The 25,167-nt window shown below is 36.3% G+C and overlaps 1 protein-coding gene across 1 annotated transcript; it reads right to left on the bottom strand.

Moving 5' to 3' along the window:
* Positions 1-3,671: 3,671 nt before the first annotated feature.
* Positions 3,672-21,078, bottom strand: LOC139949137 (integrin alpha-8-like; the record flags this gene model as incomplete). The annotated part of the gene is made up of 19 exons (XM_071947543.1): positions 3,672-5,067; positions 5,290-5,427; positions 5,597-5,704; positions 6,014-6,256; positions 7,154-7,271; positions 7,573-7,662; positions 7,999-8,078; positions 8,245-8,328; positions 8,873-9,020; positions 9,937-10,001; positions 10,509-10,652; positions 10,793-10,950; positions 18,348-18,403; positions 18,638-18,742; positions 18,958-19,003; positions 19,276-19,366; positions 19,977-20,065; positions 20,215-20,317; positions 20,968-21,078. Coding segments are annotated over 19 exons (2,076 nt in total), but the record flags the coding sequence as incomplete, so codon positions are not given.
* Positions 21,079-25,167: the final 4,089 nt, after the last annotated feature.

Genomic DNA, 25,167 nt, shown 5'->3' with positions numbered 1-25,167 from the left:
GGTCACCATTCTTGCCTCGTCAAGTCAAATGAACGGGACCCGATTACATTGGAAACGAGACTGCGAAAAGTTTCATATCAAGTCATATAGACTTTTATTTTAATTTTTTGAGCTTTAAGGCAGAAAAGGGAACACAGAAACATGAGAAATAGTTGTTTATTAATAGTTTTGCAAACAAGATAGTTAGGTATCTTCCTCAATCATTCACTGACTTGCCACAACACAGACCTAGACACGTTCGAATTATCGGCTACGGGTGGACCGTCATCTAGACCCGATTCAAACATGATTAAAAGTCGGATTTCGTGCATGCGCTTATCGAGTCGAGTGTTTGCGCAAAAAAAAAACTCATAAAATGAGGCGGAAAAATAAAGACAAAATAAAACGCGAGCGAGAGGCCGTAATAATGAACTTGAGTTTCTGTGTCGTAATTAAATAAGTTTGTATTTTTGAAATATTAATGAACTTTTTACTTTCTTGAAACCATTATGAGTGATAAATAGTATTTCATCACATTGATACACCTTTTGAGTGTTTAAGTTTCCTTTTCTTCAGACCGGCGTTTTTTGACAAAAATTGATGTACTTTGATATCTTACTTTAGATGAAGTTTACTTTACTTGTCATAAGCATAAGCGTCTACTTTGAGTGATTGTTAATATTTTATTGAGTTGAACTCGAAAAGATCTGAAACATGATTATTTTTCAAGTTGTCTTGAATGTATCATGGTGGATGAAGATTGCTTAATATATTCTTACCTTCCTCTCTCTTGAGTGATGATTATTATTTTATGAAAAATATTTTTTTATTAAATTTAACTCAAATACATCAAACTAATACTTATAAAATAATTGTCTAATAGTTGATGCTGAGTGTGCGACTCTCTTTTTCTTTCAAACATAAGAGTATATGCTTACGAACAATAAAACAATTTTTTTAATAATTGTTTGTCACGATTTATATGTTTAAAAATATATAAAGTTGTTTTGGGGGCTGACTCCGCCCCTCCCTTTTGTGACGTCAATCGAGGCAGACTTTTCCTGCAATGCGTATAGTAAACACACGTGCAAAGGACATGTACGTCCAAGTCGTGAGTTGGTACATTTCACACATTTTTTTTCTGCATTCAGCAGCAATACACCTGGTCGGCATTGCCGGAAAAAAAAACTTTTGTTGTTGTTGAAACCGGCAAAGTCTGCCTCGATTACGTCACGAACAGCGCCCTCTCGGGTCGGGGTCTACTCTTAAATTTGTAAATAACATAAAAACTGATTGTTTAAAACCTTAGTTAACTGTTTATTCACAATCCACTCATCAAAACACATATATTAGTGACAAAAGCTTTATTTTGAAAAAATACCACTTCCAGGTGACTTTAAAATCAGTTGTCAACAAAGCCAATTATTGTTTATGTAAACTACTTCACATCTGCAAAAATTAACGAATATTGGTTTCCTCGAAAACCAGTGTCTCTTTAAAATGATGTTAATATTAAATACATTTAATTTAATGTATTGTTACTATGGTAGAGTAACTTAACATGTCATGTCTAATAGTTGATCAAAAATTGTTTTTCGTAAAAATCTGTTTAAAGTTGCTATGTCAGATTTTTGGCCCAAAACATTAAAAAAATTGATTTTTTTTTAGTGAATGGTATTTCAAAGAGTATCACCCGCTCTAACGAAAACAAGTTTAACTTTTACCTTGAATGTTCAGGAACCATGATAAAAATTGAAAACGTTTCTTATAAAACACATAAGAATTGGTCACGTTAAATATTGTCGGGAGCCCGACAAAAACTAATTTTGAGCACTTTATTTCACTGCTACTAATAATTTGCGGATTTTTTCGAGCAACGGCTCAAACGTAAGCTTGTAACTTTCTCGACCCCCATCAAAATGCCTATTGAACTTTAAATCAAAACTTTTGGGTCAAATCGGCCAACAATCTGACATTGCATCTTTAAGTGGTGACTAATATTTGAGTTGAGCTAAAATATATAAAATTAATGGTTAATAGTAAAGTACTAATTATTATTATAAGATATTTGAATTGAGCTTTAAAATGCTTGTTTTGGGGTGTAGTTTCCTCCTCTTGAAACCAGAGTCTTTTGAAAATTATTTGACTTTAACTTTAAATTTGATACTTTACGGCTAAAGTTTGCTTTACTTAAAAACCAGCGTCTACTTTGAATGCTGAACAATGTATTTCAACTAGTGAATTGATCTTAAATACATTTTAAATACTCAAAATTGTTTCTATAAAAACACTTCTGTTATGTCATAGTTGAATAACCAGTGTTTATTTTAAGTGCGTAAATACCTTAGATGAACTTAAATACATAAATAAATGTTATCTAGTGATTAACTTGACATGTATAATAGTTGCTGAAGATGGCTTTTCTTCAAACCAGTGTCTTTTTTACGTCATAAGTATATAAATTTAATTGTTACTAGTAAATTACTTTATTAATCTAATAGTTGATAAAAAGTGCCTCTCTCATTATAGTGTCCCTTTTCAGTGATGATTAATATTTCATTAAATTTATTTTATGTTCTTGACTTGTACCTTTAGATACGTAAATTGTATTGCTACTCTGTATGCCTATGATTATTAAGTAATAATTGCTGGTAGTGTCTTGTTTACCTAAATGTAAAATAATGTGATGTTTTCTGTTTAATCACACTTGATGGGTCTGCAGTGGATTCGAATTACTTACAATGTAAAGTAAAGTGCTGAGTTGGAGTAATTAGGGTACAATGAAGTAGTTTAGTTTAGGTAATACCGCCCTCATTTGAGCAACTGTTGTTCTAGGGGCATTTAATATTAGCCTATGGTTGCACCAAAAGTCAAGGGATAATTATTATAAGATACATGTTATTATAATGTGTGTAATGGTCTATAGAGGAGAACTACTGTCGGAGTCGGGAGTTGGTCCGTAGGTGTTGTGCGGAGGCACGTCAGAGTTTCGAGTTGTCCGTCATAGTGAGGTTAAACTGGAAGGGGCATCCTGGGAAACCTTTGCGTATGCGCCCATCCATTCGATGATCAATCGCCGGCCTTGACAATACAAGAGTATTCGTACCTTGGTATCAAATATTGGTTGAAACACCGTCAACCTGTAAAACTCCAACGGACAACTCACCACTCCGATGAAGGTTGTCCTCTAGAGAACACTTTTAACAAAAGATGAGGGGAAGTATGAACGCTGATGAAGAGGGTTATAAATACCTAGAACATGTTTATGAAGAAATAAGATTTGGACTTGTACAAACGACAAAAAAAAAATAACATCAATGTTTGTTATTTCACCCCAAAACCGAGATTCTTTAATTAAGAAACATAATTTAACACGTTTACTGGTGTTTAAATTGTTTTAAGAATGATGTTTAAAGAAACATTACATAATTGGCAAGACAAAAACTTGTTTAAGATCACAGCTTGTCATAAAACGTACACGTTCTATTGACAATGATAGTAGAAAACATCCCTTGAAATATTATTTCTGTCTGAAATGTCATATTTTATGAGAAATTTTATTCAATTTTTGTTTAAATCGCTGCAATGTAATGCGTAAACGGTTTTCACTATTTTCTCGTGACCCAGATGGCCGATCGTTCTCAAACGTTTATGTCAGTATGTATGTGGTGGATTACATAAAGTGCTTACACTGCCAGCAACTGTTTTGCTGGCAAACAAAAGTTGTGATGTTCTGTAATAAAACAAGGAATATCATGTACTTACACTGATACAAATATTGCCTGGAAGAACACGAATGATTTTTTGGGCTCCATTGCAAATGACTCTTGCCGTGAAAGTGTTTTAACTCAATTGCATTGAACAAGGTTCTTGGTTTGGCTTTGACGTTCCGTTCCTAAATCACCGCTCTTGCATTTTGCTTTGCCTATTCTTACTTGTTGTGTAACTACTTGTACTAGCCAGCACAAAGTATTAGCATAGTTATTTGCTCACTTTACTTTCCCCGTCACTGCAGTATTTTTATCCTGACCTATTGTAATGATCAACGACCCACTTCCATACAATGCCATTAAGCTTTGAACTACTGATATGTTTTTTTAAATAGCTATTATCGTTTGTATTGATTGATTTCTTCTTCCATTTACATTTATGATGTGAAAAAAAAACATAGGCTGTTGAACATGTAATGGGGCTAATATTTCTTGGACGAATGGAGCACTAGGCTACACATCAAACCAAGTTTGGCAATAATTATAACTATTATATTTACTACTATCTTAAAAGCTTAGAGTACGAAATTGTTCTACATTAGTCGCTTTTTATATAATGCGAAAGGAAAACAAGTTATTGAATTTGTAAAATCGTGAGCATCGAAACACCATGCTGCTGAGAGGTCTGGATGCTGGACTTCTCAATGCCTTTCACCATTTGTTTTTCATCATCACAATAATGACAATGTATTTGTATGAATCTACAAAGTTTTTTTATGTCGTATTTTACGGACGCGGTGCCTAATCCTAGGTCTGTCGAACTATAATATTCATTAAGGAGACGCGTTGTCTTCGGAATTGGCGCTTTGGGCGACGACTTTTTGGGGCTGCTTACTATGAAACATAAAAAGGTTGGAAAGATGAAGATCCGCCATTTTGAAATAAATTAATACACAATTTTAATTGGAATCCACGTAATGGTAGACAGTTTTAGCTTATAAAGTAAACAGAACAATGTACACAGTTCTGAGGGATAGGCCTATTTATGTGAATTAAGATTCTACTTTTTAAACATCTTTCGAATCATATTCATTTGTATAGCACAAAGTGCCAAATTAAAGAAAGCGAGTAATATTTACAATAAAATCCAGAAAAGTTGTACATATTGTTATATTTCTTTTCCAAGTTTTTCTTTTAAGTGTACACAAAAAAATATCGTCATACAAAGACGACAATTAGTGTGTGCTCTGCTTAGTTTAAATGGTTTAGAAACCGCTGATCATTTCTTTTCAGGGACTAGAACATCATTCTGCCAATTCTCCTGGGCTGCTGCCTGAGGATCACCGGGAACGATCTTTTTCCTCTTGAAAAATCCAACCTGTAAAAACAAAACAAGGCGCAAGGATTGTATTGAATGCACTGGACACTATTGGTTAGAATTAAAAACAATTATCAGAATAACAAAATTATTTGATAAACAAGCAACATAGAGTTGTTGATAGTATGCAAAATATTGTTAGAAAACGACTTAAACTCTAAAAAAATAAATACAAAATAAATTTTAAAAGGTCTTAAAAATAGAAAGACAGTTTTGTCTAACCTTCCACATTATGAAGAAGATAATAGCTAGAAGTAGACCACCACCAATCACAGCAACAATATACGCCCACAGAGGAATATTAGTCACAGTGGGCCCTGGGATACCGGATTTACTCTGCCCAATTACTTGAGTTGAAACCTGTACACAAATAAGAATAAAGAACACACGTTAAAACACTGAAAAAGTTGTAATGCTGGGGGAGTTTTGTATACTCTAGGTGGCAGCAGACCCAGGTATACACACTCTACTTGGAAAAATGAGCAGTCTTTGGTGAAATAACGTCTATAGAAAGTTGTTTTGGACCTACCTCGGAATAAGCGACGGGGAACACATCGGGAAGAAGTGACTGAATGTATGGCATCTCAAGCACAGTAGCAGTAGCCATCGACGTAATCAAAACTTTGCTGTAGGTTTTCTAAAGTAACAAACAGAATGAAAACCATCAACAACAACATCAAACAACAACAACATCAAACAACATCAACAAGGACGACGACGACGACAACAACGATGACTGAATATATTATATACTGAAGTCCGGTTCACATTACAGTGTTTTGTAGACAGACCTTAATAACTAGCCTCAGTCTGAACTTACACATCCAGGGTCAGGTCAACCCAGATTGGTTTGTTTTTCATTTGAATGTTTAGTTTGTTTGTTTGTCTTGGGTTTTTTTTTCAAGACTTACCAATTAATTTTGAGCAACGTGCTTTACTTTATTACCTCAAAGAATGTTTTCTCATACATCCTTGATTTGATTCGAACAAACGCACTGTCTTTATCTGCACCAGCACCACTGGGTGCTACGACCGTGCACGTGATTGCGACACAAAATGACGACTTTGTATTACATTCGATTGTCTTAGCAGTTTGACTTTGGGGTATTGCTTCTGATGTTCCATTGTCGGCAGCCTGACGTCGCTTACGTGAACTGGTACCGTTGATGTTAACTGGTTCCAGCTGAAAACATTCAAAACATTACCAAATATTACATTGGGACAAAGCTCAAAGCCCGTTTAAAAGAGGTTTGTGTGTAACTTGAATCTTTGACAACACATAACCAGCAGGAACAATGGCAATCTGTGCCACTCTCTGTTTTAAACCACGAGGGCCTTGGGAATAATATACCCCTTGGGAAAACCCGACGTGCTAAGGGGACGCTGAGGTCATGTACACGTGTTGGCACAAAACACTAAACAGCTATCATCCAATGATGTTCGGCCTCAGTGAGGGCGCTTTTAGAGATTTTAATGTCATGAAGGGGGTAAATTATTTTCATTAAAGGCAGTGGACACTATTGGTAATTGTCAAAGACTAGCCTTCACAGTTGGTGTATCTCTACATATGCATAAAATAACAAACCTGTGAAAATTTGAGCTCAATCGGTCATCGAATTTGCGAGATAATAATGAAAGAAAAAACACCCTTTGTCACACGAAGTCCTGTGCGTTTAGATGGTTGATTTCGAGACCTCAAGTTCTAAACTTGAGGTCTTGAAATCAAATTCGTGGAAAAATACTTCTTTCTCGAAAACTATGGCACTTCAGAGGGAGCTGTTTCTCACAATGTTTTATACCATCAACCTCTCCTCATTACTCGTCACCAAGAAAGGTTTTATACTAATAATTATTTTGAGTAATTACCAATAGTGAGCGGTTTTGAAGTTATAATGGGTCCATACAGATTAAAATTTGCCATCCCATACTTTCAATTTTTTCAACCTCCGAGTAAAACCAGTTAAACAAACTGTTTTCAGAATTTTCACCATAACTAACTTTACAGAAATAGTATAGATTGACAGTTTTGTCGACATCTCCCGAGAGGACGTCAAAAAGACAATTTCCTTAAGACATTAATTACTTACCATGTACAAGTGTTGCACTTCTGGCCCCACACCTCCTGCTCTGTTTCAGGCTCCTGTAATGACTCAATTTGGCTCTCATTTGGAAAGAAGAAAAGAACTTGCTGTGGTGCAGATATCCTGCATCACAGAAACAGGATAATGTTATCTCAATTGTCAATTAATTCATGACTAACTACAGTATAGTGCAAGAGAATTCTCAAATAATAATATTAAATTAATAATGTTCCTGGCTTTTCTGAAACAGTCGATACATTTGAATTATTTTGTGTCTGTCTTAAATAAAGGAATGTACAACACGTACATTCAAAAGCCCGATGTAATTTTCGCCAACCAAATATATACTTATCTTCTGTTTGTTTATTTGTTTTAGGATTTTTTGTTTCTTTGTTTGTTGATGGTTTGAAGACACAATACATACCCAAAAAGTGATAGCTCAGCTGCTGCATATACTCCGACGGTAACATTAGCATAGTTGTCGCCACTGATGTTCCTCGGTTCATAGTTATAACTAAAGGTTAAAATAAGAGTATCATTCACAGACAAATCAAAACAAATGAACATTCCTTATAACATGTGACATTTGTTTCAACCAGCAACAATTATGTCTTATTTCGCAATAAAAAGGCTCAAACTTATAATGATGGGTCGATTTCACAAACCGATAAAATCCATCGTATGACAAATTTTCAGTATAACAATGGTGATTTGTATTGTGACATCACACTTTACTTAGCAAATACGATTGATGTGCAGTTAGTATCAATATAAAAATCTTTGTGAATTTTGCCACAGGAATACAAAATATTCGTTTAAACTTCTGGTGGCTTTTGTTGACTTGGCTTACCTATATACAGACATCTCGATTGTAAACATAGAAGCAGCTCCTGACAATCCATCATTTCTTATAATCAGTCTAAAACTCACCTGGCAAAAACAAAAACAAGAACTGAAAATCAAAGCAAACCACAACCTCTGCAACATATTTTTAAAATTCCATCGATGAAGCAAAGGATAAAACCTTAAACTGAATGTTCTGTTTTTCTTTACGCAATAATTAAAAAAAAAAACGAATTTAAAGTTTTGTTCTTACTGTATGTTCCTCTGGAAGCGGGTTTCCAATGTCACATTCCACTTCTCCGGTGTTTTCATCCGCCAGACACTCTACGGATAAATCCTAAATTAAATAAAAGCATTGTCAAATACCAATATTATCGCTTGGTGTATCTCAACATATGCATACAATAACAAACCTTTGAAATTTTGAGCTCAATTGGTCATCGAAGTTGCAAGAAAATAATGAAGAAAAAAAAACCGCACTTGTGTGTGCTTTTATTAGATGCCGAACAAAATGTTTCAGGCCTTCATGTATACATTTTTGTGTACAAAATTACTTCCTTTTAAAACTACGTTACTTCAGAGGAGCCATTTCTATTTTTATTTTTAATATCCGTCAAGAGGTCTCCAATGCTCGTTAACAAGTATTTTTTTATTTACCAATAGTCTTCAGTGCCTTTAAATCGAGGGTCTTATGTCGCATTTAAAAGAAAATTAAAAGCAAAACGATGGCTACATTACAAAAAAATATTCCCCCCATTACATTATTATAACAGGGAAGGTCAACCAGGGATGTTCTCTGAAATCCTTTGACAAAAATCAAGGCAAAACGCTGGCTTTATTACCGAATATTTGAGCTCATTATTGAAGATAATAGGGTTTACCTTGGAGATCCTTTGGAGTCTGGCGAATGCTGCACCATCTGGTAAGACAGCTGTAAAGGAGCTTTCGTAAGCGTCTTCACCATAGTTCGTGACATCAACGTCGATGCTTAGCTCCCAGTCATCACCCAATGCCACTAGATCAGTAGTGCTATTGGAAGAATTTTTTTAATACAATTTCAACACTTAAAGGGTAAATGATACCTCTGTAAATTCAGCCATGACATGAACCCCTATCATACTGTGAATGAAGATGTCTTTAATAAAATATAGCTGTAGACAATCAGCTTCATTATAAGTTGTAACGTTTATGAGACAAAGGGTGAAAATCACAGAGCGTAGTTTTCAGGAGACATGTTTTCATGCTAAATAATGTTCGTCTGTTGAGATTATTTTCGTGAAATTGTTTTACTCATTTCTCAAAAACTACAGCACCTCAGCAAGTAAATTTTTGAGGGAATCTTTATATCAACTTAAAGGCAGTGGACACTATGAAAATTGTCAAAGACTAGCCTTCACAGTTGGTGTATCTCAGCATACGCATAAAATAACAAACCTGTGAAATTTTTAGCTCAATCGGTTATCGAACTTGCGAGATAGTAATGAAAGAAAAAACACCCTTGTCATACGAAGTTGTGTGCGTTTAGATGGTTGGTTTCGAGACCTCAAGTTCTATATCTGAGGTCTCGAAATCAAATTCGTTGAAAATTACTTCTTTCTCGAAAACTATGGCACTTCAGAGGGAACAGTTTCTCGCAATGTTTTATACCATCAACCTGTCCCTATTACTCGTCACCAAGAAAGATTTTATGCTAATAATTATTTTGAGTAATTACCAATAATGTCCACTGCCTTTAAACCGTGTAAGTTTAATGTCAATCTGCGGATCTTTGTGTTTTGTGTTGTACAAACAGTACCTTAACCTTTTATAGTTACTTTAAAGGTTAAAGGTTAAAGGTTAAAGTTACCACATATGTAAGAACAGTCAACAATCAAAGGAATTCAATAAATTCATAAATACTTTTTGAACAAATTGAGTAGCAATTGTTTAAAAAAAAAATACTAACGTTTTAGCGGTCAGCAGGAGGTCTGGAACACACAAGTAATTCTTACATGTATTTTGTATCAACAGCTGTGTGTATAAACAAAAGTATGATTAAGACAATTGTATATTGGCAGTAGGATTCTGGCTAATCGTCTTTATCTCTTTATGTTTTAAATGATAGATGTGCAAAGGTGTACATTGTTCAACACATTCGACCTTTAACACAATGGCAACACCAGGGTTTATGGACAAGTTTACTTGATATACTTGGCACAAGTGAGCTTAAAAAAACAAACTTTTCATTGTCCTAGTTCTAATTTAAATTTTTGGTAAAACAATACCAAGTTTATAAGCAACAGTTAAAATAACGATTTAACAATAAATGTACAGATAAAACTTAATATATTTGTAAGTGTTATTATTTTACGAGACAACATGTGGCATAATAGAACAAAAAGGAGCCACACAAAAAGTAGACTTAACAGAAATACAGAGCAGAGTTCTACATGACCGTCTGCTATAATTAGTGTCACAGGCTCATATTGTCATATTATGTTTAAATATTTATCATCAGAGAAATTAAATCCAACTCACGGGTTCCACATAAACAGGCACTGGAAGTTCATTTAGAATTGGTTGCACTTCCGAGTTAACAGGATCCATGGGGTTAGTCATCGAAGAAGCAAGTTCATAGGTTAGACGAACACTTATAGGGAAGTTCTTCTCTTGAATAACAATCTAAAGATAGTACAAAATCATTACTAAGGCGCCCAGTTGCAGAGTAAAAAAAAAACTGGGCTTAAAAACTAAGTTTATCATCAAATAACGAAAACAGATAAACAAACTTCCATGGCCGTAGATTGAAATGTAACTTTTACCTTGACATAGGCTAGATGTTTCTGACACTTGAAGCTGTCATCTTTAATGAGTTGAATTGTTCGAGTAAGCTTGGATGACTCCAAATTGTTTTCCTGAACGAATGCTGCTCGATCGGTGGTCGTTAAACTGACGTCTAATTCTAGACTGTACTGGACATCTGGAGAAAGGCAATGAGGTTTTACCTTTATCGATAAACACTATTCAAAGATTTGGTCACTTGCATAATAGGGTTTAATGCGTAACGCAGTAAACCGATTTAACACCAGGAAATATGCATAATTATAGTCAGGTTGCACAGTCGGGGCTATAAGCGATTGGGATTGTCAGGGCGCATTCAGACGTGGTTCCATTGTTCTTTTCAACCAACCAAAGCAATGCATTTGGGGAAAGGGTGCTTGTCTTTCTGGGAACCGTCATTGAATATTCTGCCACCAAGGAGTTAAGATAGATTGTATAGTTTCGCAAAATTCGGTACCTTCTTGGCAACTCGCTGGAAGTGGGAACCGCATTGAAGAAATCCAAGTGATACCTGATGAGGAGGGCGAAGATGGGCGGCTACAGAGAGTGGTGAAGCCGATGGCTTACTAGCCGGGCAAATCGGGTGAGTCGCTACATTTTCAGACCTAATGCTGGGGCAAGTACAGCCCCAACAGTAACGCTAGTAGGTAACACGAGTACCGTGAATACGGAAAGGTTTCAAACATCTAGTATGTATAAAGGGCCAATAATTGCGAACATCCCACAGATTAATAGTCAGGATATTTCATGGCCTTTACACGTAACTCGGGGTATAACGGACCAATATTCTCAAAGCATGAGTACAGGTACACAAGGACAAGAAAGGGCGGACAATCATAATTTTTCTGGCAGCTTGCCGTTTAATATGAAATTTAGTCAGAGCTTGTGTCAGTCAGGCCAATCAGGAATAAGTAAGCCTAGTAGTTTAGTGTACAACTTGGCAAACTCTAGTCAATATTCAGGGTATTCCATACATAACAGGGATGGGGCATTGAGTAGGTTAGGAGGGACATCATCTTCAATAGAACTGGGTGGTGCCCAACTTTCAAATGCAGGGTGCAAAATAAGTACAGTAGGGAGCAGTTGCATGTGGGGGTCCATTGATTGCACAGCGGGCTCTTGAAGCATACCGATGGCGGATAACATGCAGCATATGAATTAACCATCAACTCCCTTTAATCCATTGATATCGGTTTGTAGCGAATTGGGCGAGGGCCTACCGCTAACCTTAAAATTTTTAAGATTATTCATAGCGAGTTTGTGGATTTTGCTGTGATCTTACAAAGAAGAGTGACCCTATAGTAGTACAAATAGCCTACCGCTAACCTTAAAATTTTTAAGATTATTCATAGCGAGTTTGTGGATTTCGCTGTGATCTTATAAAGCAGAGTGACCCTATATTAGTACAAATAGCGGTCAAGACACAATAATTCTTGCTGGCTGTAAACGAGGGGGGTTTTATAATATGGAAAGATAATAAACACAGGCGTCCAATTACTTCTATACATTACATGGACCTCTGCATTTTTGACTTATGTAGCAGTGTATTTGCGAGCTCATCTCCATAGAACACATAGAATTATTGAAATAGTGTCAGATCGTACGCACAGAGAGCAGCAGCTCGTCCAATAAGGGGGGATGGCGCACTTTTAGAATGAGGCAGCAATTAACACCAGTTAGATCATGGGCATAATTGACGATGAATTATGGGCATTGCACGTCACAGCACCATGTGTTAATCAAGCTCTAGAACAAAGTGTACATAAAGAATAGAAGGGCAATACCAAGTTTCATTATGACCTTTCGGAATGATTGATCATTATTAGGCACTAAATGGCCAGCTTCCATAAATCAAGGGGTAGCCTATTGCATAATATTAAAATTAAAGACCTTTGCATCTTCTTCCATTTGTACATACGTATCTGGTATTTCATATGTTTAATGAATAGGGTGGTATAGATGGCCTTAGCTTTCGATCCAAACCGGACCTAGTTCTGAGGCATAAAACAAGTACAAACAAATACATATCCATTCATAGAAAAAGAGAGGGGAAATGGATTAAAGGAAGAAAGAAGCGGGAAAGAAAGAAGCGGGAAAATAACAGCCAATCAAAGTTTCTATTTCAGAAACAATTGGTGGCTATGAACCAATACGAGTAGAGTGGCGAGGACAAAGGAGGTTTCATATGAAAGGATGGATTACTGGACCATAAAAGTGGTAAATGCATCGTTCGTTAACAATGCAGGGAAACATGAAAGGGTAGAATTAGAGAACAAGTTGCATCATGATGCAATTAACAATGGTCAATTAATAGAGAAAGCAAGATCAAAAGTACGATGGTATTAAAAATAGGTATGAGGGACCTGTGGAAAAAAAGGGGGGTTACTTACATGAGATAGTTAAAGTAACAAATATATAGGAACAACTTTAAAAAATTAATTTATACTTGAGTTACAGAGTATAAACAACATTATAGTTCTCAAGCAGAAGTGAAGTGGGGGTAACGGGAATTTATTTAACACCAGTGTTTATGTTTAGTCCAAAGGACTTGACTGTCTTGAGTTGGTGAATCCAGTGTGATTCTCTATGCTTGCAGTTATATTTCATATGTTCATAAATTGCACAAATGGGAGGATCCCAAGGGTAGTTTCATTGTTTCTCAGATGAAAGAGGATTGTAGACGCTTGGACCCTCGGCAAGATTCAAGATGTTCCATTACATTTCCAGTGCTGAGCAGTCTGGTTAGTTTTTACCGCCAGTCTGCAAAATATTGAATTATTCGGTTGGGTCCTGAGGCGAATTAGAATAAATCTGCTTTATACTTGTTAAGTATAAAGAGTTACACGGTTCAATGGTTTGGCGGGAACATTGAATAGGACTGGGTGCGGTACCCAGGGTAAGGCTTATCTGGCTATGCTATCAATATACACATTAAAGCTTTGTTAATTTAGCCTTTTTTTTAGTCGTTATATAGTTTAAGTATCATCGGTAACAGTAGCAGCTACCATAGCTTAGCAGGGAGGTCAGTACTAGCTTGAACCTGAAAGCGTTGATTTGCATAGATCAGGTGTACGTTTCCAATATCGGTTGGTTTTTCGTATCTGGCGGTCAACACAGCACTGATGTTCCATGGCAATGACACGTTGTGTCGTAAAAATGTCGGTACAAAATGTAACGAACAATGGAGGCGGGCTAAACCGTAAAGCTTACGTATTTGAACAACAAAGGCGCATGATTAAAAATTATCAGTTGATCCGGTTATTCAAGTTACAGGGTGTAATTATTGTCAGTCAAGACGAAAATTCGGTCGTTACAAAAAGTAACAAACATTATAATGTGGGACTAAACGTACAGAGTATGTACATGAGATGAGAAGACGCATGATTAAAAATGATCGAGTGATCCGGTTATTCAAGTTACAGGGTGTAATTATTGGCAGTGAAGATAACAATTCGTAAAGTGGTTACAAAAAGTAACCCATTATAATGTTGGATTAAAATGTAACAGAGCATACACATGAAATGACAAGATGCATGATTAAAAATAGGTTCAATTACAGGGTGTAATTTTTACAGTGAAGACAAAAATGTTCGATGCAAACGTAGAAGAGTGTGAAGATGAAAAGAGAAGATGAATGATTAAAAAGGAATCAGTTGCTCCGGTTGCAGCATAGCTTGCAGACATCTTCATCCGGTTGCAGCATAGCTTGCAGACATACCATATTTGACTTATATGACCTTTATTAAAGTAGCATAGTTAATGTTTAAAGTATAATCAGCATATGAAGCTCTGCTGTTAAAAGCAGCATTCTTGGTTGCCCTTTTCGGTTATTCTGAGGGTGAGTGAGTTTACAACTCACGATGGCAAATTCCCGGGCGTTGCGTATTGGTGATATTTCCTTTAATCAGGAAGGGAATTTGCAAGTAGTTCTAAGATATTCAAAAACGGATCAAGTAGGTAAAGTTCAATCATTTCTATTGACAGGAATGCCAATACTTCACCGTTTGTACATTGAGGGGGGACCCTATGTCAGCCAGACAAGTTAATCACATCTTAAAGTAGGGATTAAGGCCTTCAGGTAAACCCCACACCCTTTTCATTTCATAGTTGCAGGATATGTTTGGGGTTCGGGAGGAACAAATCAAAAGTATGGGGAGATGGAAGTCTGGAGCACTTGAATCCTACATTAGGCCAGACTTAATGTTTTCAGTTGTCTAAAAGGGGGTAGCTTGTAGCAAGGTCATAAATAAGCAGTGTAGACAACCGCTTCTTTAATTAGCATATTGCCGTTTAAGATAAATAATCATTTACAAGATTGGTGAATGTTGAGTTGGTTGTTAACAAATTGTGTACAACATTTTCAACTACATACAAGACTTTGACAAGATAAAATATTGGTCAGAACAGATTACCCAGGCTGTTTTTCTTTGAATTTGTTTTTATACAGATGTTTATCGGGGACAGTATCATTCGCCACAGCAGCGGCACAGTGGTGGTACAGTGAAATGGAAAGGCGTGTCTTGGGCACGCCTGGACGGCTGGGACTAGGCTCAGGAGATACGGCAAAAGGCGAGGTCCCGACGGCAATAGTGTTACATCTAAGGACCAAAGATATCTTGAAGGAAAATTCGGGACAGATAACACATAGGGTAAAAGGGAGCCTAAAGATGTTCATCAATCCGATGCAAGAACGTGGGTACCGGGACAGTATCATTCGCCACAGCAGCGGCACGGTGGAGGTACAGTGACATGGAAAGGCGTGTCTGGGGCACGCCTGGACGGCTGGGACTAGGCTCAGGAGACTCCTAGCAAAAGGCGAGGTCCCGACGACAATAGTGTTACATATAAGGACCAAAGATATCGTGAAGGAAAATTCGGGACAGATAAGACATAGGGTAACAGGGAGCCTAAAGATGTTCATCAATCCGAAGCAAGAACGTGGATACCGGGACAGTATAATCTGCCACAGCAGTGACACAGTGGTGGTACAAGTGACATGGAAAGACGTGTCTGGGGCACGCCTGGACGGCTGGTACTAGGCTCAGGAGATACCTGGCAAAAGGCGAGGTCCCGACGACAATAGTGTTATATCTAAGGACCAAAGATATCTTGAAGGAAAGTTCGGGACAGAGTAGACATAGGGTAAAGAGAGCCTAAAGGTAAATAGGAACATCCTACCCAACACACGGTTAACTTGGTCAGACATTTTGTTAAGGGTGAAGTATCAAGGTAAAGTTAAAGGAGGGCAGAAAAACGCTGCACTTGGGATTTAAATATGTATGCAAAGAAGATACTTCGGGAGATGCAAAACGCACCTGTTATAAAACACCCCCATCTCATTAACCCTTCCCGGAAGGTGCGTACTGGCAAGACATGATTCATTTGGTTCCATCAAAATTTATCAGACGGGTTGACACTCGGAGAAAGTTTTGTAAAAAAAAAAAAAAAAAAAAAAAAAAAAAAAGGGGGGGGGGGTGTTTGGGCAAATTTTTATATCAAAATTTGCTTTGGCGGTAAGTTTAGGTTGTTCCTATAAACAAGAAGCTAATAGGCATTGTAGCCTGTGAGGAAGTGGTAAATTCATTTATGTGAATTGATATGGATAAATATGGTGGTAATAAAATGATGTGATTGTATATAAAGAAGTAGATTAATTTGGTACCTTCTTGGCAACTCGCTGGAAGTGGGAACCTCATTGACCCGGAGTTTTCTCCAGTCAATGAGTGCATTTATAATTATAATAATTGTAATTAGTCTGGTACCTTCTTTGGCAAATCGCCGAGAAGTGGGAACCTTTGCGGATTGGAAATTTACCGTTCGCAAAGTGAGGGATTGGGACCCTTTGCGAATTGGTCGCAAAGTGTATTATAATGGGAACTGGTATACTTCTTTATGAGTGTGGATATCACTGGATGGAATTAAATAAAGGGAAATCCCTTATATTATTATGAATGGGCGTTTTACCACCGAATTCAGAGTACGGAATAAATTAACTCTTGGCAGAGTTCACTACAACAACAAATCCTTGTGTCTGTGTATATTTATCAGGTGGTAATAGGGTTTAATGCGTAACGCAGTAAACCGATTTAACACCAGGAAATATGCATAATTATAGTCAGGTTGCACAGTCGGGGCTATAAGCGATTGGGATTGTCAGGGCGCATTCAGACGTGGTTCCATTGTTCTTTTCAACCAACCAAAGCAATGCATTTGGGGAAAGGGTGCTTGTCTTTCTGGGAACCGTCATTGAATATTCTGCCACCAAGGAGTTAAGATAGATTGTATAGTTTCGCAAAATTCCCTCCCTCCCTCCCTGGGGTTAATGGAAGGGTCAGGGTATTACGGAATACGTGGTACAGATTGATATGACTGATAATCTTACAACTTACACTTAAAGCGGTAAGTTTAGGTTGTTCCTATAAACAAGAAGCTAATAGGCATTGTAGCCTGTGAGGAAGTGGTAAATTCATTTATGTGAATTGATATGGATAAATATGGTGGTAATAAAATGATGTGATTGTATATAAAGAAGTAGATTAATTTGGTACCTTCTTGGCAACTCGCTGGAAGTGGGAACCTCATTGACCCGGAGTTTTCTCCAGTCAATGAGTGCATTTATAATTATAATAATTGTAATTAGTCTGGTACCTTCTTTGGCAAATCGCCGAGAAGTGGGAACCTTTGCGGATTGGAAATTTACCGTTCGCAAAGTGAGGGATTGGGACCCTTTGCGAATTGGTCGCAAAGTGTATTATAATGGGAACTGGTATACTTCTTTATGAGTGTGGATATCACTGGATGGAATTAAATAAAGGGAAATCCCTTATATTATTATGAATGGGCGTTTTACCACCGAATTCAGAGTACGGAATAAATTAACTCTTGGCAGAGTTCACTACAACAACAAATCCTTGTGTCTGTGTATATTTATCAGGTGGTAATAAAAATATGTGCTTGTATAGCGCTTTTCTAAAGAACATGATCATAGCGTTTTACAGCGAAACAATAATAATTGGTTCTTATAGCGAAGATAAATGAAGAAGATTTTTTTTTTTTTAACGTTATATTATCCCTTTTCGACAAGCTTATATTTTAGATAGACTTGTAGACAGGTCGTTAAATGTTTGTCTTGATGAAAGGGATGAAGATGTTCTCATGAGACTGCTGAACCTTGCTAGGTGGGGAGCCAGCAGCCTCGCGCGAGAGCAGTGATCTTGCGAGAACAGTCTTCAGCTACCACGACATTAACGACTTGCCACAAGTCTAAGTAGGCAGTTTCTGGTGAGTATACAATTTAAAGGTGTGTATAATTATCGCCACGGGGTAACTCCAACTCAAGACTGTCTCAGCCCTTTGCAGGTTCCAATTCATAAACACATCTGAGTGAAGAAAACCAAGTGTTGCTTGGTGCTTTGCTCATCAAGTACATGTTGCATGAATGTGAATCGAACCATTCACCAACGATTCAAACCATCAACACTTGAGTAAAATATAATATTGCTATTAAGATAACGTTAAACGATTTTCTCAGCTTACCGATATTGTCTGGTATTCCTATCCCTCTTGTTGAGAAACATGCAGTCACATTGAAGCTAGAATTAACATCAAAGTAAACATTCAGATAAACATTTTAACATACAGGAACTCAGGCCTCGAGAAGAACTCTGCTAAGGTCGTTACTTCATGTTTCTTTGTGTTGTCACCTATAGCCTTCGAGGAGACTCTGCTAGGGTCAAAACGTCAGACTTATAATACGATAGGTCCTTTTGGTTTGAAAGCAGTTTGTAACAGCTAAGTCTATTTTCTTAAAATTGCACTAAACTTACCTCGTTGCTATTCTCCCTGTTGGTAATCTGTAATCTTTGACATCAAGATTAATCTGTTCTGGTTCAAAGCTCAATGTTTTCTGAACTTTTACAATCGGTCGTGCCCTGAATTGAATATATAAAAAAGGAAGATTCAAATATTATGCGATCATGTGTACCAATGTTGCTTTTATATTCTTCGACTTCGAGTTATATCGACAACTTGAAAAATAAGAAAAGAGAGAAGAATTTTGATTAGTACAAGAATGGCGCATATCAAATACGAAAAAAACAAAAAAAAAACAAATAATGCAAAGATCCAGAACGGTTTCTTAATTTACCTGACAAGCACAGCGGTAGACGATACAGACGCTCCAACCATCATATCTGTAAAAGACAACAAATCAGTATCTTTCTACTTATAAAGCATTTAAACATCTTTTAAATTACGAGGTTTTAAAATAATGATGGCATAATACAGATAAGTAAGGTTATAAATTATAAAGTCATCTTTTAGGTGAGTTTTAGCGCTTTGTAAAATCGAGCGAGAATTATAGGCGGATCTCCGTATTTCGTTTTGATATCTTAAATGCATTCAATTAAATCAATTTATTTTTTGATAAAACTGTGATTCATTTTGAATTGTACATAATACTCGCCTTTGTATTCGTTACCATCCATGTCCATCCCACCAGTTAGTGACGTTCCAAATGATTTTATATTCAAGCCGAAATCAGACGGTCGTAAGATCTAGGCAATATAAAAAAGGCTCTTTAAGAAGAAATTCAATTAAATAATTTGTGCCTCTAGGTCATTACGGAACCTAATTGACGAGATCAACAAATCCCATGAATGTTAATATCAGTATGTGTTATAAGAAGAAAATAAATTTTTAAACATAATTTAAAGATGGAAGTTTAAAAACGTGAACAATTGTTGTAAAATCTTTTAAAAATTAGAGAGAGGGTCCCGTCTGAATTTATGTTATTTTTTTTTAACATAACTATTATTATAAAGTTTTGTTCGCGTGATAACTTAAAAAAACATTGACCAAAAAAAGAAAAAGTTATGCCATTAAAATGAATATATAAACTGTTTGTGAAAAAATCAAATAACTAGGATGAGATTCGAACCTACGATCTTTGCAAATGTCGGCCTCGAATCCCACGCGAGTGATTTGCCGGTGGATCATATTTTTACAAAACAGGGGAAAGTAGGCTTCTAATACTTACACAATAGCAAAGCTAACATCTACATCCAATTACTATTGTTTTTTTTTTATAGTTTTATTTTAGTATTAATTATTAAGAATAAGTGTTTACAGGAAATGTTTAACTGATTTTATCGCCTATTGTTCTACCTGGGAGACAGCCTGCTTGATTCCCTTTCGCCGCCCCTGATAGATGTAGACGATTCCGTCATCGGCATACGGAGCTCCAACGGCAATATCTAAAGACAAGAAATCAAGAATTATAATTGTTTTGGAGAATATAAAGTGGGACTGGAAGAGAGAAACAAATTATATTGTATATTTTCACATGCATCTAAGCTGTACAAAAACTGGAATATAAAGTCAGGGAAACATATGTTTGAGTTACCATTGAAATCATCGTAGTTGATGTCTCCTAGTGCAGCAATACTGAATCCAAATTGACCTCCTGGGTGGGTACCAGTCAATGTGTCAGTTTTCGTGAATTCACCCTGAGGAAAATAAAAGAGAACGTTTTTGAAAGTGCACGGAAGATAATAATGTACTAACATCCGTCACCCAGTGACGCTCAAGGTCCTTAAAGGCAGTGGACACTATTGGTAATTACTCAAAATAATTGTTAGAATAAAACCTTAATAGGTAACAAGTAATGGGGAGAGGTTGATGGTATAACACATTGTGAGAAACGACACACTCTGAAGTGCCATAGTTTTCGAGAAAGAAGTAATTTTCAACGAATTTGATTTCGACACCTCATATTTAGAACTTGAGGTCTCGAAATCAACCATCTAAACGCATACAACTTCGTGTGACAAGGGTGTTTTTTCTTTCATTATTATCTCGCAAGTTCGATAACCGATTGAGCTCAATTTTTCACAGGTTTGTTATTTTATGCATATGTTGAGATACATCAACTGTGAAGGCTAGTGTTGACAGTTACCAATAATGTCTACTGCCTTTAAAGTCATTCAGTATTTTCTTCCAATGATTTGTGGAGTTATACTTGTGTTTGAAGTTTGAGAACTAATCATTCAAATTACATGGCAACATGAAATGTAATGCGAATATTACAATCAATTTGTGACTAAAATAAAACAAATTAGTAAGTAACTTGGCTTTAATTAACTTTATATATACTTACCAGTGCATTTTGGAGGTAGACGTGCACTTGGCCAACCTCCCATCTTTCAATTAGACTATCTGGATCCACATACATAGGCGCTCCGATAATCAAATTGTCCAATCTATCAATAACAAATAAAGTCAATCAAATTCAACATATCAATTTTTGTTTGTTCAATAAACATGAAATTATTTTAAAGGAAATGCGATATTTCTTGGAGCCTTATAGGTAACTTCACTTAGAAAGGAAGGCACCCCACTGTGCGTAGAAACACCTGTTGCAAATTACATTGTACGCTTGCTTCCAACAAGAGTTAATCAATATTGTAACAATAAAAGTCCAATATTGGCTTAGAAAAATGTTTTGTATGTCGTCATAATGGAATGTTGATTCATCTGATAATTGTTTCGTATGGATTCGGTATGTATGCCTACCTGTTCATAGAACGTGAAAGAATAACTGCAGTGTTGGAAGGGCTTTATCTGTTGTATTGTTTGTTTGTTGGGGTGTTGGATGTGGGTTTTTTTTTCACCACAAGCAACCATTTAGTCTTTCTACTCTTAATACAATAAGTGCATTTTCATCATGAGAAATGCAATCGCTCCGGTTGCCTGTATAACTTTTGGCACCCTGTTGTGACAAAAAGAAAAGACTTATAAAAAAACATGAATACAACATGAAGATAATATTAACAAAAGAGACCTCGTGCGGCTGAATGGGGTACATTTTTAGGAGTTTGTCTATTGACCCAAACTGGACGTAACAAACCCTAAACATGACTTGACATGCTTTCTGAAAGTGAAATAAGTTAGAGAAAATTAAGGAGGTGGGACGAGTTTATCGTTTTTATTTAGTTTGTACGATATAGGGTTCCAGAGATATGGGATATATGGAGGTTTGTTTCTAGAGCAGCGTGAACATGAACGCGGTCAGAAATTGTGTCGTTTGTCGTTCAAATTTCGCGAGATGCAATAAGCCCAAAGTGACAATAAAACAAAACCAGACCTGCCAAGTCTCACGCATTAGGCGTGAGACTCACGCATTTGGGCTCTGTCTCACGCTCACACGCACATCAACCATTATTGGGGCGAGATCGGGGAAAAAAAATTAACGACATTTTTTGTACAAAATTTGTACAAACAGAGCGCAAATTTGCAGATTGCGCACGCTTTTGCTCATCCAGTAGGTTCAGCTCAAATTCGGCAGAGCGCAAAACGCTTATTGCGCACAAGTTTGCTCCGATTCTTTTAGCAAATTCGTTGAAATGCGCTCCACTAGCGAAGACACAACAGGCAGAAGAAGTGAGCGATTGATTTTGGACATCATTTTTAGTCTATTTTTTTCACGTTTGGAAGGATATAATCTGACACAATCGAACCTCCACATTAACCATCAACATCTCCTGTGTACCTCAAGTGAGTTTTAATTATTCTGAGGAGGCTTCTGATGCATTTTGAAACACTTTTTGTCAACAATTAAATTTCACATTGTTTTATTTATTTATAAAAAAATAAAATAAAAAAAAAGGTTGGGCGGCGATTTAAAAAGGCCTTCTTAAACTGGCAATTTTTTTCCGGGGGGATGGGGGTTGAGCCTTGAAAAATCTCACACATAGCTAGCCTCTGGACTTGGCATCTCTGCCTGCAAAACACTTTTTTGACGTTCACGTTAAGTGCTCCCGTTATACATGCAGCCTATTGACCAGAAAGTTTACAAGACCAATTCAGATGAGAATAAACTAAAAAGAGGCCTACGCTCTTACCGCCCCCGCCCCCCCCCCGAAAAAAAAACAGTAGATAAATTAGATTTGTGGCACACAGCATGTTCCAAAAACTCGCTTTACTTATAGTGCTGTAGCAACGCTATATATGTCATTTTTGACGATGTTTTTTAAAAAGGAAATGCAAGCATTATGAATGAATATTGAGTGTGTGGAGAAAGTTTTGGTAGTGTAGTACAAAAGAAACCTTAGTTATTGCTGGCTAACGGTCAGTTTCACCTTAGGGAGGCCCAACATTAGGGATGCCCAACATATTAGACCCCTATAAGGATCACGGGGGAGCCTTATAGTTTCTAGATGCATAAGGTACGTTGTCTAACCCAAAACGAGGTGGGTACAGCCACTGCAAGTAGTGGTGGACGTGCGAAATAGCTTCATTTTGGGTTAGAATTATGACGCCATGCATAAATATTGAGAGAGGCGTATAACACCCTCACCCACATTTCGAAATATATGTGTAAGGGATTTTTATATCCTAGCGGGGTGCCGCGCGAAGCGCGGCTTCCCGCTAGTTTATTTTAATTTATTGAGCTTTAAGACAGAAAAGGGAACACAGAAACATGAGAAATAGTTGTTTATTAATAGTTTTGCAAACAAGATAGTTAGGTATCTTCCTCAATCATTCACTGACTTGCCACAACACAGACCTAGACACGTTCGAATTATCGGCTACGGGTGGACCGTCATCTAGACCCGATTCAAACATGATTAAAAGTCGGATTTCGTGCATGCGCTTATCGAGTCGAGTGTTTGCGCAAAAAAAAAACTCATAAAATAAGGCGGAAAAATAAAGACAAAATAAAACGCGAGCGAGAGGCCGTAATAATGAACTTGAGTTTCTGTGTCGTAATTAAATAAGTTTGTATTTTTGAAATATTAATGAACTTTTTACTTTCTTGAAACCATTATGAGTGATAAATAGTATTTCATCACATTGATACACCTTTTGAGTGTTTAAGTTTCCTTTTCTTCAGACCGGCGTTTTTTGACAAAAATTGATGTACTTTGATACCTTACTTTAGATGAAGTTTACTTTACTTGTCATAAGCATAAGCTTATTGAGTGATTGTTAATATTTTATTGAGTTGAACTCAAAAAGATCTGAAACATGATTTTTTTTCAAGTTGTCTTGAATGTATCATGGTGGATGAAGATTGCTTAATATATTCTTACCTTCCTCTCTCTTGAGTGATGATTATTATTTTATGAAAAATATTTTTTTTTTTTTTTTAAACATAAGAGAATATGCTTAAGAACAATAAAACAATTTTTTTAATAATTGTTTGTCACGATTTATATGTTTAAAAATATATAAAGTTGTTTTGGGGGCTGACTCCGCCTACCCCTTTTGTGACGTCAATCGAGGCAGACTTTTCCTGCAATGCGTTTAGTAAACACACGTACAAAGTACATGTACGTCCAAGTCGTGAGTTGGTACATTTAAAAAAGTGTTTTTCTGCATTCAGCAGCAATACACCTGGTCGGCATTACCGGAAAAAACAATTTTTGTTGTTGTTGAAACGTACAAACTCACGACTTGGGCCGTACATGTACTTTGCAATTGTGTTTACTCTACGCATTACAGGCAAAGTCTGCCTCGATTACGTCACGAACAGCGCCCTCTCGGGTCGGGGTCTACTCTTAAATTTGTAAATAACATAAGAACTGATTGTTTAAAACCTTAGTTAACTGTTTATTCACATTCCACTCATCAAAACACATATATTAGTGACAAAAGCTTTATTTTGAAAAAATACCACTTCCAGGTGACTTTAAAATCAGTTGTCAACAAAGCCAATTATTGTTTATGTAAACTACTTCACATCTGCAAAAGTTAACGAATATTGGTTTTCTCGAAAACCAGTGTCTCTTTAAAATGATGTTAATATTAAATACATTCAAGTTAATGTATTGTTACTATGGTAGAGTAACTTAACATGTCATGTCTAATAGTTGATCAAAAATTGTTTTTCGTAAAAATCTGTTTAAAGTTGCTATGTCAGATTTTTGGCCCCAAACATTAAAAAAATTGTTTTTTTTTGAGTGAATGGTATTTCAAAGAGTATCACCCGCTCTAACGAAAAAAAGTTTAAATTTTACTTTGAATGTTCAGGAACCATGATAAAAATTGAAAACGTTTCTTATAAAACACATAAGAATTGGTCACGTTATATATTGTCGGGATCCCGACAAAAACTAATTTTGAGCACTTTATTTCACTGCTACTAACAATTTGCGGACTTTTTCGAGCAACAGCTCAAACGTAAGCTTGTAACTTTCTCGACCCCCATCAAAATGCCTATTGAACTTTAAATCAAAACTTTTGGGTCAAATCGGCCAACAATCTGACATTGCATCTTTAAGTGGTGATTAATATTTGAGTTGAGCTAAAATATATAAAATTAATGGTTAATAGTAAAGTACTAATTATTATTATA

The sequence above is a fragment of the Asterias amurensis genome, chromosome 16 (assembly GCF_032118995.1).
Source record: "Asterias amurensis chromosome 16, ASM3211899v1".
Taxonomy (NCBI): domain Eukaryota; kingdom Metazoa; phylum Echinodermata; class Asteroidea; order Forcipulatida; family Asteriidae; genus Asterias; species Asterias amurensis.
The sequence above is the reverse complement of the archived record's forward strand: the minus strand, read 5'-3'. Positions and strand labels throughout refer to the sequence as shown.